Source organism: Tachyglossus aculeatus, chromosome X1 (assembly GCF_015852505.1).
Source record: "Tachyglossus aculeatus isolate mTacAcu1 chromosome X1, mTacAcu1.pri, whole genome shotgun sequence".
NCBI classification, from domain to species: domain Eukaryota; kingdom Metazoa; phylum Chordata; class Mammalia; order Monotremata; family Tachyglossidae; genus Tachyglossus; species Tachyglossus aculeatus.
The window spans coordinates 728,767-743,237 of record NC_052101.1 but is presented as its reverse complement, the minus strand read 5'-3'; the positions used below and the strand labels follow the sequence as shown (position 1 = coordinate 743,237).

At 38.9% G+C, this 14,471-nt stretch overlaps 1 protein-coding gene across 8 annotated transcripts in view; it reads right to left on the bottom strand.

Annotated features, from left to right (window-relative positions):
- KIDINS220 (kinase D interacting substrate 220) overlaps nucleotides 1–14,471 on the bottom strand; it is a 104,001-nt gene that overhangs the window by 15,637 nt on the left and 73,893 nt on the right. For 2 of the 8 annotated variants that reach the window (XM_038772685.1, XM_038772684.1), the window contains exons 24-27: nucleotides 13,510–13,736; nucleotides 8,234–8,347; nucleotides 7,352–7,408; nucleotides 2,883–2,915 (exon numbers count right to left, since the gene is read on the bottom strand). In XM_038772685.1, coding sequence (XP_038628613.1) covers nucleotides 2,883–2,915; nucleotides 7,352–7,408; nucleotides 8,234–8,347; nucleotides 13,510–13,736 — 431 coding nt within the window. The remainder of the gene's footprint in view (nucleotides 1–2,882; nucleotides 2,916–7,351; nucleotides 7,409–8,233; nucleotides 8,348–13,509; nucleotides 13,737–14,471) is intronic. The other 6 variants (XM_038772686.1, XM_038772687.1, XM_038772688.1 and 3 more) reach the window with 6 other exon arrangements.

The following is a 14,471-nucleotide window of genomic DNA, read 5'->3' as shown; positions in this document are numbered from 1 at the left end:
CATATCCTTCCTATTTTCAAGTATGCATATACATGAATTGATGCTATAGAGAATCCTTCCTACATAACTCTACAATATCCTCCCTTGCCTCAAGCACAGTTCAGATTATCAAGTTGTTTCAATCTCTCAAGCCTCCTTTGCTTCCATTGTGGCTCTTCAATACAGCAATTCTCTTCTTTTTTCTTTTAAGATGGCACACTGTTTTACTGAAGGATGAGTTAAGAATTTCAGCATTTCCACCCTTCTGTGGATGTCAGAAGCATTTTGTTGAAATATCATCAACATCATCAACAGTATTTACTGAGTACTTACTATGGGCAGAGCACTGTATGAAGTGCTTGGGAGAGTACAATACAAAAATATGAGTTATGATGTGATTTTCACTCTGTTCAATAAAGGCTGACATTTTTAGTCAACGTACCTCACTATAAATATTTTTCTATTCTCTAACCAGTAGTACTACTATTCACCCATATTAAGTCTTAGATTTCACACACTGCCTTAAACTTCCTCTGCAGTTTCAAATAATAATAATAATGATAATATTGGCATTTATTAAGCACTTACTATGTGCAAAGCACTGTTCTAAGCACTGAGGAGGTTACAAAGTGAACAGGTTGTCCCACGGGGGCTCACAGTCTTAATCCCCATTTTACAGATGAGGTAACTGAGGCACAAAAAAAGTTAAGTGACTTGCCCCCAGTCACACAGCTGACAATTGGCAGTCGGGATTCGAACCCATGACCTCTGACTCCAAAGCCCGTGCTCTTTCCACTGAGCCACGCTGCTTCTCTATGACAGAAATGACAGTTCTAAAAGAACCAACCTTTATCTGTTAATGGTGCAAACATAATAAAAGCTTTTGGAAAAGAATATTAACTGATATGAAATTCAGCAATGTAGGTAATGCTTAAACCCGCACTCTTTATTATTCTTAATAATAATAATGATAATTGCGGTATTTGTTAAGCGCTTATACTTGGTGCCAAGTACTGTACTAAGTGCTGGGTAGAAGCACCATAATCAGGTCTCACACTGGGCTCAGTCTATTTAGGAGGGAGAACAGGCACTGAATCCCCATTTCTGCAGATGAGGGAACTGATACACAGAGAAGTTAAGCGACTTGCCCAAGTTCATACAACAGGCAACTGACGGAACTGACATTAGAACTCAGGTTCTCTAATTCTCAAACCTGTACTATTTCCACTAGGCCATGGTGCTTCTCCTAACAGTGAAGTTCCAAAGAAAGCCCATTTTCCCTTGTAATAATAATAATAATGATGATGGCATTTGTTAAGCGCTTACTATGTGCAAAGCACTGTTCTAAGCGCTGGGGGGGATACAATGTGATCAAGTTGTCCCACGTGGGGCTCACAGTCTTAATCCCCATTTTTACAGATGAGGTAACTGAGGCTCAGAGAAGTTAAGTGACTTGCCCAAGGTCACACAGCAGACTTGTGGTGGAGCCGGGATTCAAACCCATGACCTCTGACTCCAAAGCCCGGGCTCTTTCCACTGAGCCACGCTGCTTCTCCTAGGATGCCAACCTCAAAAATACCTTACTTTCAGAGCATTTCTCCCATTTCTTTTGATTTTGGGGGGGGTTACAAAGCACTCAGCATTCATATTTGTCCTGAGGTAGAACATTTTTATGGTATAATTTCTCTTTTTTGATTACCCTTTTGATTACTTTAAGTAGTGCTATGCTATAAAATATATGGTAAATAAAACTAAAAGCCAGGTTTTTTTTGGGGGGAGGGGTTACATTTGAACAATTATATAACTGCCACAATGCTCTGAATTAAAATCTATATTTATTTTGTTTGCATTTTAAAGAGATTTAAGACTCAAAGATTTCATTAACATGCACAAAGCCAGTCTATGAAAGGAAGAGTTGCTGTTCAAAAGTTACATTTTGACTACATACACATGTATGTATATGTAGTCAAAATGTATATTTATATATATATATATTAATATCTGTCTTCCCCTCTAGACTGCAAGCTCACTGTAGGCAGGGAATGTGTCTATTGTTGTAATGTACTCTCCCAAGCGCTTAGTACAGTGCTCTGCACACAGTAAGTGCTCAGTAAATACAAATGATTAGCTACCATGCCCGACAGCTTAAGTAAACTACACCAGTAAGCAAAAAAAACCAGCAATGAAATTGTAATTCCACGGCTTTGGTAAGGATCAAATTTTTAAGTTGGACTAGCAAGTCAAGTTTTCAGCCCGAGATATATTGAGAGATTTCAGTGTTAATTTCATTGTTTCCCCCATTTTACTGAATACATTTTTTTCCCTTAAAATAATGTCCCCCTATCATTATGAAATGGACTTGAAATCATCCCACTTTCAGAGGAATGTTATATCCTAGGACAGAATACCAATACAAAATTGTTTCTGTAGAGCAATTACTTCTCATTCCTACTTTTAAGTTCTGCAGGCATTAGGGCAAGTCATCTTACCTTGGACCGGTGGTTAAATGAACAATAAGAGAAAAGTATGTAGTAAAGTGCGTAGAGAAAATGTGAATACATTCAAGTTCTTTGGTAAAATATACAATTGACAATGCACACTCTGAATTATTCTTTGCAAAAGGCAGCAACTAAAAAGTGAGCAATTAGTATTACTTCAAAGAAAGCCTTGTCATCACATATGCAAATTAAAACTACTTAAACTGATATTTATTAGCCTTAGTGGCTTTATTAAAAACGCTCATAAATTATGTTCCTGGAAAGTATTTGCCATGCAAAAGCTAAAACGCAGCTTGTCAAAACAAACTGGAGTGAGCACTGGTTAAACACAGCCCAACATAAAGGCCAGGACAGCTTCTAAAATGATGCTAAATTTGAGCAAAAATTCATAGAAAGATATTGTACCTGTCTCTGTTTGTTAAACTCAGATTCATTCTGCTTAAAGAAAGAGCAAACAAGAATGTAAAAAGACACGGCGAAAGTAAAACATATAACACAATTTTAACGTTGCACGTGTGTGTATACCATTCACTTTTAAATTTTGCAAGGAACTCTACAACAGTAATAAGACTTTTTTTTATAAAGGACCACATTCTATTCAATTCTGCAAGGAACTCAGAGTGAGAGTATGACTTTTTTTTTTTAATAAAGGATCACATTCTTACATCCAGGAACTTTCCTATGCTATGTGCACTGCATAATGCTTCTCAGATTAAACTAGTTTACCATTTCCTACATGGAAAAATCTGAAGAGTGAGGCCTCCGCATTCTAACAGAAAGGAAATAATCAAATCTGCCATGAAAATCCAGCCAGACAGTCATCAAATAACATTACCATAGCCGGTGCAACTGGCAGAGAAAGAGCAAGTTCTGAACTAAAGAAAAATACCACCAAACAGGTCGATTTGGGGATTAGGACTAGGAATCATTTTGTACAAATACTTTATATTCAGCCAACATTGTCTCAAGTAACACAACTTTGCCTGTCCAGAAACATGTTTTCAAGAGGTCCTTTAGTCGAGGGCTATGCAAAGGCTGATGTGCATTCATTCAATTGTATTTATTTATTCATTCAATCGTATTTATTGAGCGCTTACTGTGTGCACAGCACTGTACTAAGCGCTTGGGAAGTACTAGTTGGCAGCATATAGAGATGGTCCCTACCCAACAGCGGGCTCACAGTCTAAAATGGGGAGACAGACAACAAAACAAAACAAGTAGACTGGTGATAGGTATGCATGCATGGAACATTATTTTAAACAAAATGGGGCTTTATACACAAACCCTCAAGGATATAAACAATATCAGAATCTAAGTACTACTTCATATATGAATGCTTTGTTAGTTATGCACACTAAAATCTACTTTGATTCAGTTAACCATTACTTCTACTAACAATCTGCTAACTGATGTTAAGATTTTCAAAAACTAGTTTTGTGGCAGTTCTTAATGCACCCGCCTAACACTACTGTCACTAATAGCAGAGCTGGTGAAGCACAGCTTGTCGTGGCAGTAAGAAATCAAACTCTGGAGGGTTCCACAGGCTCCTTAGCAAGATTTAGAAAACTCAGAAGCTCAGACAATGCTCAGGAAAAAGATGGCAAACAACTCGAGGACGGTACATAAAAACTGACTGTCTTGACCACAGTGAAGGTCCAGTCCCACAAAAAGAACTACCATTAGCCAGGAAGGAAAGCAGAGTTTCCTCCTCATAAATAGAACATAGGTAAGAGAGAGAAAATTGGGAGACAAGAAAATCTGCGGAATATAATTCATAAAATATCAAAATATGAAGACTAGTTTTGAAAGGATCTTTAAAAAAAACACTTAAATGTGGCTAAATTTCTAAAGAAATAACATTTTCCAACTTTTTATTTATGGGTTCCTTAATTTCCATTGTTACTTAGGAGATTCCAACGGAAAATTTACTACCATTTAACTGAGACCGAATGCCTAAAGACAGAAATTACTCAAGGTTGAAATCTGACATCAAGGATCTCAGTCAGCCACAAGTGAATTAAGCCTTTGAACTATCTGGAAGGGACCTTTTTTTATCAAATTAAAAGCAAGAAAAGTAAGATTTGAAACAAAAGCATTAATCAGGGTTTTTTTGGGTTGTTTTTTTTTTTTGCATCTGCTAAACAAACACTGAAAGGGTAGATGGCAGAAAGCGGAGTATATCTGCTAAAATAGTTGTGCATTGCACCTAAACCCTTATCACTGGCCCCCTTCATTTTTCTGGTCCAGGACTTCTCCTGAACAACAACAACAAAAAAACAATAAACAACTGGGTTTGGATACATTATTCATCTTCACTTGACAGTAGGTAGGTCATGATAGTTTAAAACCCTTGCTGGAAATTCAAGTTTACTTGCATTGGAAAAACTGTGTTCATAATGTTAAAATATTAGTTGTTGGTGTGGTTGGCAGTTCTAGAAAACTCGTGCGGTCAATTCATCTCATTTCTATCATTACTTCCAATTCAAGATAACTGAACTAACTCTCCATGTACTTTTGCTATCAGCGACTCTACAAAACCAATCTTTCATGCTGCTGTAATTTTAAAGTTGTACTTTAAGGAATACTGAAGAAGCATTTGTTAATCCTGTGCACGAAATACAAAGCTAGCTTGTAACTTGAGAAAAAATGTGGCCTAGTGGAAAGAGCATGGGCCCGGGAATCAAAGGACCTAATAATGATGATAACCATGAAAATAATAATAACTGTTAAGACTCTAGACTGTAAGCTTGTTGTGGGCAGGAACATGTCTACCAACTCTGTTGTACTGTACTCTCCCAAGCACTTAGTACAGTACTCTGCACACAGAAAGTGCTCAATAAATACCACTGATTCACTACACACTTACTATATGCACTATACTAAGTTCTGGGGCAGATACAAGATAATCAGATAGGACACAGTCCCTGACTCAAATGGGGCTCACTTCTGGGGGTGAGGGAGAACAGGTATTATTGCCCATTTTACGGGATAGGAAATTGAGGCACAAATAAATTAAGGGACTTGCCCAAGGTTATACAGCAGGTAGATGGTGAAGCCAGGATTAGAAACCAGGTCCTCTGAATCCCAGACCCCTGCTCTTTCCATTAGTCCACGCTGCTTCTCCTGGCTCCACCACTTACCTGCTCTGTGACCCTGGGCAAGTCATTTAATTTCTCCTTGCCTATTTCCTCATCTGTGTCTGTTCAATAATTATTCTCCCTCCCCCTTAGAGAGTGATCCCCATGTGGGACAATGACTGGGTCCATTGCCCGGGTTATCCAGCCTTTACCCAGTGCTTAATACAGTGCTGGGCATACAGTAAGTGCTTAACAAATGGCCACAGTTATTACTGCTAAAGTGAAGTACAGAGAGTCATGTGAACCACTAAGTTAATGTTTGCTCATTTCTATGCTGAATTATTTTGGCTCTGAACATTTTTCAAGTTCCTACCAGACTTTACTCAGACACTATCTACTGATCTTTACGTTCAGCAGAGATACTCACAGAAGCTGCCTGCCTGGATACATAATTTCCAACATGCTGGTCATGCAATAATTCAGCAGTTCCAGGACAAGGAATTTTCCTATGGACTTAAGCGCCATTAAAACCTCTACCCTGGTGACAGATCCTCTGTTTTTGATCCACAATTTCCCCATGATGTTTAGCTCACAGAAGTACACTCTATGCATGAATATGAATATTAAAAGCTAACGTAAAAGCTATTATGACATTTTGTAGCAATGATCCATGGAGTAAAGAGTCCCCGAGCACTCGAATGAAATAATTATGGTCTTCTGCATCCATGATTTGTGGATAATTGAAGTGACTCATACTTCTACTGAGACAAGACAGTAATAGCGCTGAAGGAATCATCTCCCTCACTACTGACAGCAGGGAATCAAATAGAAGAAAGAATACTGACTTAAGAGTCTGGTTTAATTCAAGACATCATTCTGCTACTTCATTAACTCAGTCTGCTAAACCCCATATTTAGGCAGGGTAGTGAAGAAGCGACTGATCACGTACGCGGCACTACATTCTGTAGATGAAAACCGCAGGAGATGGGAGTGGGAAACCAAGTTCAAAAGGGCATCAACTTTAATTTAGGTTTCATTTTCATGGCATTACACTGAATTCTCACTGATTACTAATGATTAGGATGGAAAGAAAATGATCCCTGGCTAATTGAAAGCTGAAAAAAACAAAGCTTAAACTTCTGGGCCCAAAGGGATCCAAGCGAGCTCCTAAAATGGATCGTTCTTCACGTTTCTAGCAAGAATTTCTTGGAAGTTAAACCGTCTAAGGGTTAAACTCATCATAGAAAAGCAATCATCTTCCTGAGAATTCAAGTTGTGAACACAGACTTGAGTTGAATTAAGCTGCTGAATATGCAGTCTCTATGTTTGAAATGTAGCTCATGAATGCCTTCTTCAAAGATTGCTGTTACTATGGATTAAGTTCTCCTACATCATAAGGACTGCAGCCAGAGCCTGGTCCCGAACTGATGGAGAACAGAAGCTGGTGATTTTGTTCTACAGAGCTCAGAATGAGTGACCAAGAGCCATTCTCTTCCTTTCAGAATTGCTAGAGGGGATGATGCCAAGTGCAAAGATCGGCACCCATGAAAGCTGCTCCCTCGGCTCTACCTGAAGGAGCGAGGAAGGGTAGAGGAATGATTGGTTTTTGAGTACGTAAACACAGCAGCTGGTGAATTCATTCATGATCTACAGATTTTAGTGTTTCTAGTTTAGGCTAGTTGCCCACCACACCACGCCACAAATGCGAGATTAGTGAACCGCTAGTGTTACAATGACGGCAACTGCTGAAGAAGCAATGAGGTGCTAGAGTTCCAGACCACATGACTACTCGATTACCATTGAGGAGACTGTGGGTGAAGGCAGCCCCTCAGCAGCATCCTCCTTGATAACATCCTGACAACAACAAAACAGCATGGCACCCGTGAAACCAGGCTCAACCAAAATATGAAGTAAATAAAGGACGAAGATGGTGACCACGGGCAAATAATATCTGATGGAAGTGATTAGGATGAGAACACCTTGGGAGGCTTCTTCTCCACGGCAGCATCATTTCAGAATTAAAATGGCAAGTGGTTAAATTTTCTTAGCGGCCTGAGTACTAAATTCTTTTCATAAAATGAAGGATATGAAGGGGGTCATTATTTTTAGATTTAAATAATATGTTAATTATTCCTCTCAAAAGTACGAGTAAAAATACTTACCACAAGATACTGGAATACATGTTGAACACAAAATGCATTTTGCTTTGACTTAATAGGCTATATTATATTGGAATAACAATTTATCCTCACCTGCTTAATTTCTGTCATTAGAAGCAGTGTGATCTTTTGATATAACTTACTGTACTTAGTGCATTTACAAATTATATCTCTGCTTTAAAAGAAATTAATTCACAGATAGTAATGGTTCATTTATGAAATTATGATAATATACTCCTGATATGAGCCAGAAACTCAGGTGTAGAAACAATTTACCATTTCTTCAAGTGCACAATGGATCGCTGTCCTACAGAAAAGTGTATGGTGAAAATACGAACAATACACGTGCATTCTTAGCAATTAAGTTTCTCATACCTACTATCGCTTAACACTATATAAAAATCTACATAAAATCTTTTCTATTTTCCATTGCCAAAAAGAGGTTAGCACACTTATCTTTAATAGTACTATTTATGTTTGTTAACTAGATTAACATTTTAATTACCCTTCTCATACTTACTAGGCCATTGTTCTGATCTCTGGACAAACTCGTTTTTACTGATGGACGTGAGATGAGATGTTGGGAACCGCCAGGGTAATACCTTGGCGTGTAAAGATATGGGGCAAAGAATGGCTATGGAAAGAAACATGCAACAAAAAAAAGGGGGATAAACAATTACAGAACTCAAAGTGTAATAAAATTTATCAAAAGAAATGAATCAATCCAACAAAACACAACACTGATTTTCCAATGTTACCATACCTAAGTGAAATGAATATAAACCTTCCCCTATATTTTGCACAAACTAGGAAATAAAAACTTAAATTCAATCCCTTTAGATATTCCACAAAACTTTATTTTATGTTTTCCCCATCACACCAAAAGGTACTCTCTGAGAAATGTAGTCCTGGCTTTAGCTGTCTGCAATAGCTCTCACTGCTACTGTCAGTTATACTGCTTCTTCAGAAAAATATGCCAGCTGATTGCTGAATGATATCGAGAGGACAGTCTACACTGCTCTAATGGCAGGTGTGCGTGCAGTGATATTAGAAACCAATCTGGCTCATTAAAAATGGAAAGGAATCAAGCCAGACTCTAAGTGGATGGATACCATTAAAATCCACAAGGATTATTCTCCTAGGCAGTCAGAGTAGTTAGGTCTTTCCTACCAAATGTTTCCAAGAATCAATCGATCCATCATTGGATTGACTGAGTGCTTACTATGCGCACAGCACTGTACTAAGCACTTGGGAAACTACATGCTACACTTTTTCTCTTCTGAAGAATAAAACACTGGCAAAACTTAACATTCCAAGAGAACAAAATGACTGCATTAGAGGTTTTTCCGTTTCAGCTGAATTAACAAGATATGTCCTATAGACATGGCATAGGCAAATCGAACAATTGAAGGTTGAGACTCCAACATTCAAGGCCCTGGCCATCAAAGTATCATAAGAAGATACCTATTTTCAACAAATGCTGAAAAAGGAAGCTGCCTGGCAAAACATTCAAAATCAAACAACTAAAGGAAAAACTTCAAGAAAGTATATTTCATTAACATCAAAATCAGAGTTCAATTGTGGAAAAAAATGAATCAGTGCAAAATGCATTGGGGATTGAGGCTATGGGCAGTGCTAGTAGGTTAAAATGATTGAATGAATCAAGGCTTAACCATTAGTTTAAAAAAAAAACCCATACAATTAAAGAATTGAAAGGACACCAAGGCTCAACTTCTTGCCTTGTGCACATGAGAACCTAACCCATCCTAGCGAGGTGTTGTCTATTCTTTTTTCAGAGGCTTTCAGGAAGAGATATATCCCCTGGTAGCAATTATAATATTTTTCACCCTCACAACTCAAGAAATTTTTCCTTCTGCCCAACCAAACCTTTTGGCTCATTTCCTCTTGTTTGACTCTCTGTGGCTTTGGAGAAAAAGATTAGCATTTCCCTATGAAAACTTCTGTATAACTGGTACTTTAGTTAACCTTCAGCCTTCTCTTCTCCAAGGTACTGACAGTCAGAAGACCTGGGTTCTAATCCCAGGGCCGTGGTCATTCCACTAGGCTACACTACTCCTACCCTAAAAGACTAACCTGCATCTTCCAAAAGTGGGCACTATTAGGAAACACACAAACCTGGAATTCAAGAGACCTGAGTCTTAGTCCCAGCTCTGCCACATCCCTGTTCTGTGATCTTGGGCAACTCACTGAACTTCTCAGTGCCTCAGTTTCCTCATCTATAAAATGAGGATTAAAAACCTGTTCACTCTCTCTCTTTAACCGTGAGCCCCGGTGGGATGGGGAACATGTTCAATCTAAATGTATTGTACCCCAGAGCTCACATAGAAAGCCCTTAACAAATACCACAATTATCATTATCATTATTATTATTGGTGGTGGGAGCTGAAGCATTGTTTTCCACCCCCCTTAACTGGTCAATGTGATACTTCATTCCTCCCTGTTTAGCCCCAAGGCCATAAAATTCTGGGAGACAGAATGCTTGAGAAAGCACTTCTTCTCCACTCCCGCAGTGAAGCCCCGAAGTAGTCTCCAATTCAGAAGAAAGAGGGAAAGTGTTTGTGGCCCTCTCCCTAGGCAAATGTCACTCTATTATTCCTCAGGGTGTGTTCGTGTGCCTGTTTTCAAGGCTGAGCATGTTTCTGTGAGTCATGACTCTAGAAGCAGTGTGGCTCAGTGGAAAGAGCACGGGCTTTGGAGTCAGAGGTCATGGGTTCAAATTCCGCCTCCGCCAACTGTCAGCTGTGTGACTTTGGGCAAGTCACTTAACTTCTCTGTGTCTCAGTTACCTCATCCGTAAAATGGGGATTAAGACTGTGAGCGCCCCGTGGGACAACCTGATCACCTTGTAACCTCCCCAGCGCTTAGAACAGTGCTTTGCACATAGTAAGTGCTTAATAAATGCCATCATTATTATTATGACTCCTGATAACTCTTCAGATTTGATTATCCAGATGCCTCTTATTCCAACCGCTACAAATAAGTTTTCAAAAAAGGATGCAAAGTGACAGAAAACTCTTTCCTGATTCACCATCTCTACTTGCTTCCTGAACTTTGGAGATGATTCAACTATCTTTAATGCCAACTTGGCACATCAATTAATAGGATTTATTGAGCACTTTGTGCAGCGCACTGTACTAAGTGCTTGGGAAAATGCCACAGAATTTGTTGAGCCAATCCCTGTCTTTTTTTAAAAATGGTATTTGTTAACCTCTTACTATGTACCAGGCACTGTACTAAGTGCTGGGTAAGTCAATCAAACAAATTTATTGAGGACTTACTTTGTGCAGGATTAGAACCCAGGGCCTACAGACTCCCAAGCCCGTGCTCTATGCACTATACCACACTGCATCCTTGTTTTCAAGGATTTTATAACCTAGCAGGGGTGGCAGACACTAAAATAAATTACAAGTAGGGGAAGCAACCAAATATAAAAACATGCACCTAAGTGCCGTGGGCAGATTTGAGAAAGTGAAGTGGGAAGGCATTCCAGACAGAATGCATTCTTGGTGGACAACACCTGGTGCTGCAAAGGAACCTGAATGTGTGATCCTGAGATTAAACCATACTCTGTGTAATAATCAATCAATGGTATTTATTGGGTGCTCACTGTGTGCAGAGCACTGTACTAAGCACTTGGCAAAGTACACCACAACAGAATAAGCAGACACATCCGCTGCATTGCTGCACACGGTCATATTCGACTACTTACATCAGGTGACGTTTGTGGCAGGGCTCCGTGTTGGATGCAATGCCTGTGGTAAGTCCAGGTCGAATGCAACAACTGCTCTACACAACTTCAGTTGAGTCTTCTGTTTTCCTCCCCATCTTTTCTCAATAATCTACATCCTTCTGGTTCAGCTCTTCAGCTGAATACATCCCGTTCCGCATTTGAGACAGGACAATCGAAAAGCTGTGATTAGGAACCCTTTCAATTCCTCATTGTAATGGTCCATGCCCTTCGTTGGCATTTGTGGAAACACCTCAGGTAGTCATGGGGGCCCTCAATGGTCACAAGAGAATTTCTCAGATCTATTCTACAATTCAGCACTTACTCAGATCCCTGCTAATGTCCCTTATTTCTTAGCTTTGTGGATGCTTCCTTGCCAAATCTATCTTGAAGTCCTCCTCTCTCTCGCAATAAGGTTTGCTTTTGAATGATCTGTTTTAGGGCCCGAGAAAGAGATGAGATCTTACACCTCGATTCTCCCATGGAGATCTCCCAAAAAACTGCCCCTCAACAGGTGTAGCAAGTCCCTTTAAATTTCTGATTTTTGACATCAATGAAATATACTTGACAATGCTTGACCATTAGTTGTCTTGATTTTTGATTATTTTTATATAAAGGTTGGGTCCGAAATATTCAAGCCCTAGTAAAATGATTAATTATGATCCTATCTGTTAAATTAATGAAGAACAACTTGGTAAACAAAATTCCAAGTCACTAAATTTAATTATGGTATTTGTCAAGCACTGTTTCAAGTGCTAGGGAAAATACGAGTTACTCAGGTTGGACACAGTCCTTGTCCCACAAAGGGTCGTAATAGGAAGAACAGGTAGTTGATCCCCATTTTACAGATTAGGGAACTGGGACATAAGAGAAGTTAAGTGACTTGCCCAGGGTCACAACAGACAACTGACAGAACCGCGATTGGAACTCAGATCTTCTGACTCCCAAGCCCATGCAGCTTTCAGGTCCCACAAACAAACAAAAAAATCTTCCAGTAAAACAAACATGCTTTGAGGTTTGGCCTCTGCACCCGATGCTATTTCAAATATTAGAATTTCAGGCCAACTTTTAGGTCAGCTGGAGAAATTATTTCTCCAAGCCTAGGGAACCTGGATGGAGCAACAGACAGTTAACAAAGAAAAGGCCTGGATAGGCAGTGTTATTAATTACCAATATTTCCCTCATTTAAAAAAAAATATATTTTTGGGTGATCGTGCCAAACAAATCATTTATTGTGGGGAGGTTTATAAAGAAAAATATTTATATAAAATTGTCTTAGGGATTAACACTGGTACTTATCACAGTGATGTCCACAATGAACCTCCCTTCCGATTGCTACTGTACCAAAATTCATGTTGCTTACCTGGCTCATGAGTGCAATATTCTAAGAGATGCTTACACACTTGTTCATTTCATACAGTTAAGCAATAAAAATCATAAGGAAATACAGAATATGTACTCAGATTTAGAAAAATAACTAAAAATGACTAGAAATCTAAACACATTTCAATGCTTTTCTATTCTTGCTATTGTCCTGTCTGAAGCAAAACATACCAATAAAACACTTCAATTATTAAAAAATTCTAAAAATGAATTTGATATATTTAAAATGAGATGTTACAAATGAGATAAAGAAATTTACATATAAACAAAATGGAGGTAGCTTTTTCCTCACAAAATACGATATCTAGTGGCTCTATATGAGAAAACACTTTTTAAAAAAAATTTTTATGTGTTAGTACTAAGTGTTGGACTTTCCTAGCAAGGAAAAATAAAAGTGAAAAGCATCTTCTCCCGCTATCTATGAGGGCCCATTAGGATTCAAATTCCTCTGTATTTCTTAAACTAAATTTAGGAATTCAAAATTATGTCCTCTAGAGTTTTCCCATTTGAATTTTAAAAGCGGTGCACAGTTTCAAGAAATCCCTCATAGTCATGACAGGAGGAATAAACCCTCATCTCTGACTCCTCACTCTGCCTCTTGTTTTAAAATCCTGATGATTCTGAAATGACACTGTTCCAGAACGTTCCTCACCATATTTACTTACCCGATTATAAAACGGATGCTGAGGGCCCGTCATGCCACTGTAATAGCTGCTGTGAGGTTGCGGGGACAGCACTCCGCCACCGAAAGGCCCGTTAAAGGAAGTGGACGAAGAACACACAGATGAAGGCTGGCTGAACATTGAGACCGGTCGAGGAGGGGCCTCATGTAAAGGCAGGGTGGGATACGGGAGTCCTCCAATATTCATCTGTTCTCTTGCAGCACGAACATCTGGAAGATTAAATTTGTACACTGCTCGCCCTACTACAATGACACCTCCGTACTGGCTCATCGGCAAACTTAAGGTTGTAAACGGGAAAATGGATTTTTCACACGACAATATCAATTATTTTAAATGACTTCTCATTTAGAGTCACACACATTGGTGAGACTGAAATAAGTGCTAACCCGGGAGAAAAATGTTGAAATGGCTCCGGAGAAATTGAAGAGGCAGTGTAAAAAGTGCACTTTTGGAAAGCAATTCTAAAACGTAAAACTCAGTGACACTGAGGAAAAAGTTTTGATTCACTGAAAAAATGTAAGGCAACCTAAAGGACTTTCAAGTGCTTACTGAAAAGCATTCCAACAGGAAGGGTTCGTGTCTCCTTAACTGCATTGTACTCTTCTGAGTGTTCTCAGTACAACTCTCTGCACAGAGGAAGTACTCAATAAATACTACTGATCGACTGATTTCAGTTAAACTCTATTAAGTGTATTTCAAGACTGAAACCAAATCCTAATAATAAAATGCAACTTATAGAATGATGATTATAATAACACTAATTAATAATAATCAGTGGCATTTACTAAGTGCTACTGTGTTTTAGGCACAGTATGCTAAGTGTTGCTGTAAATATAACACAATCAGATCAGCCTCAGTCCTTTCCCTTCATGGGGCTCGCAGTCCAAGGGGGAGGGTGAACGGGTATTCAATCTCCATTTCGTTGATGAAGAAACTGAAGTACA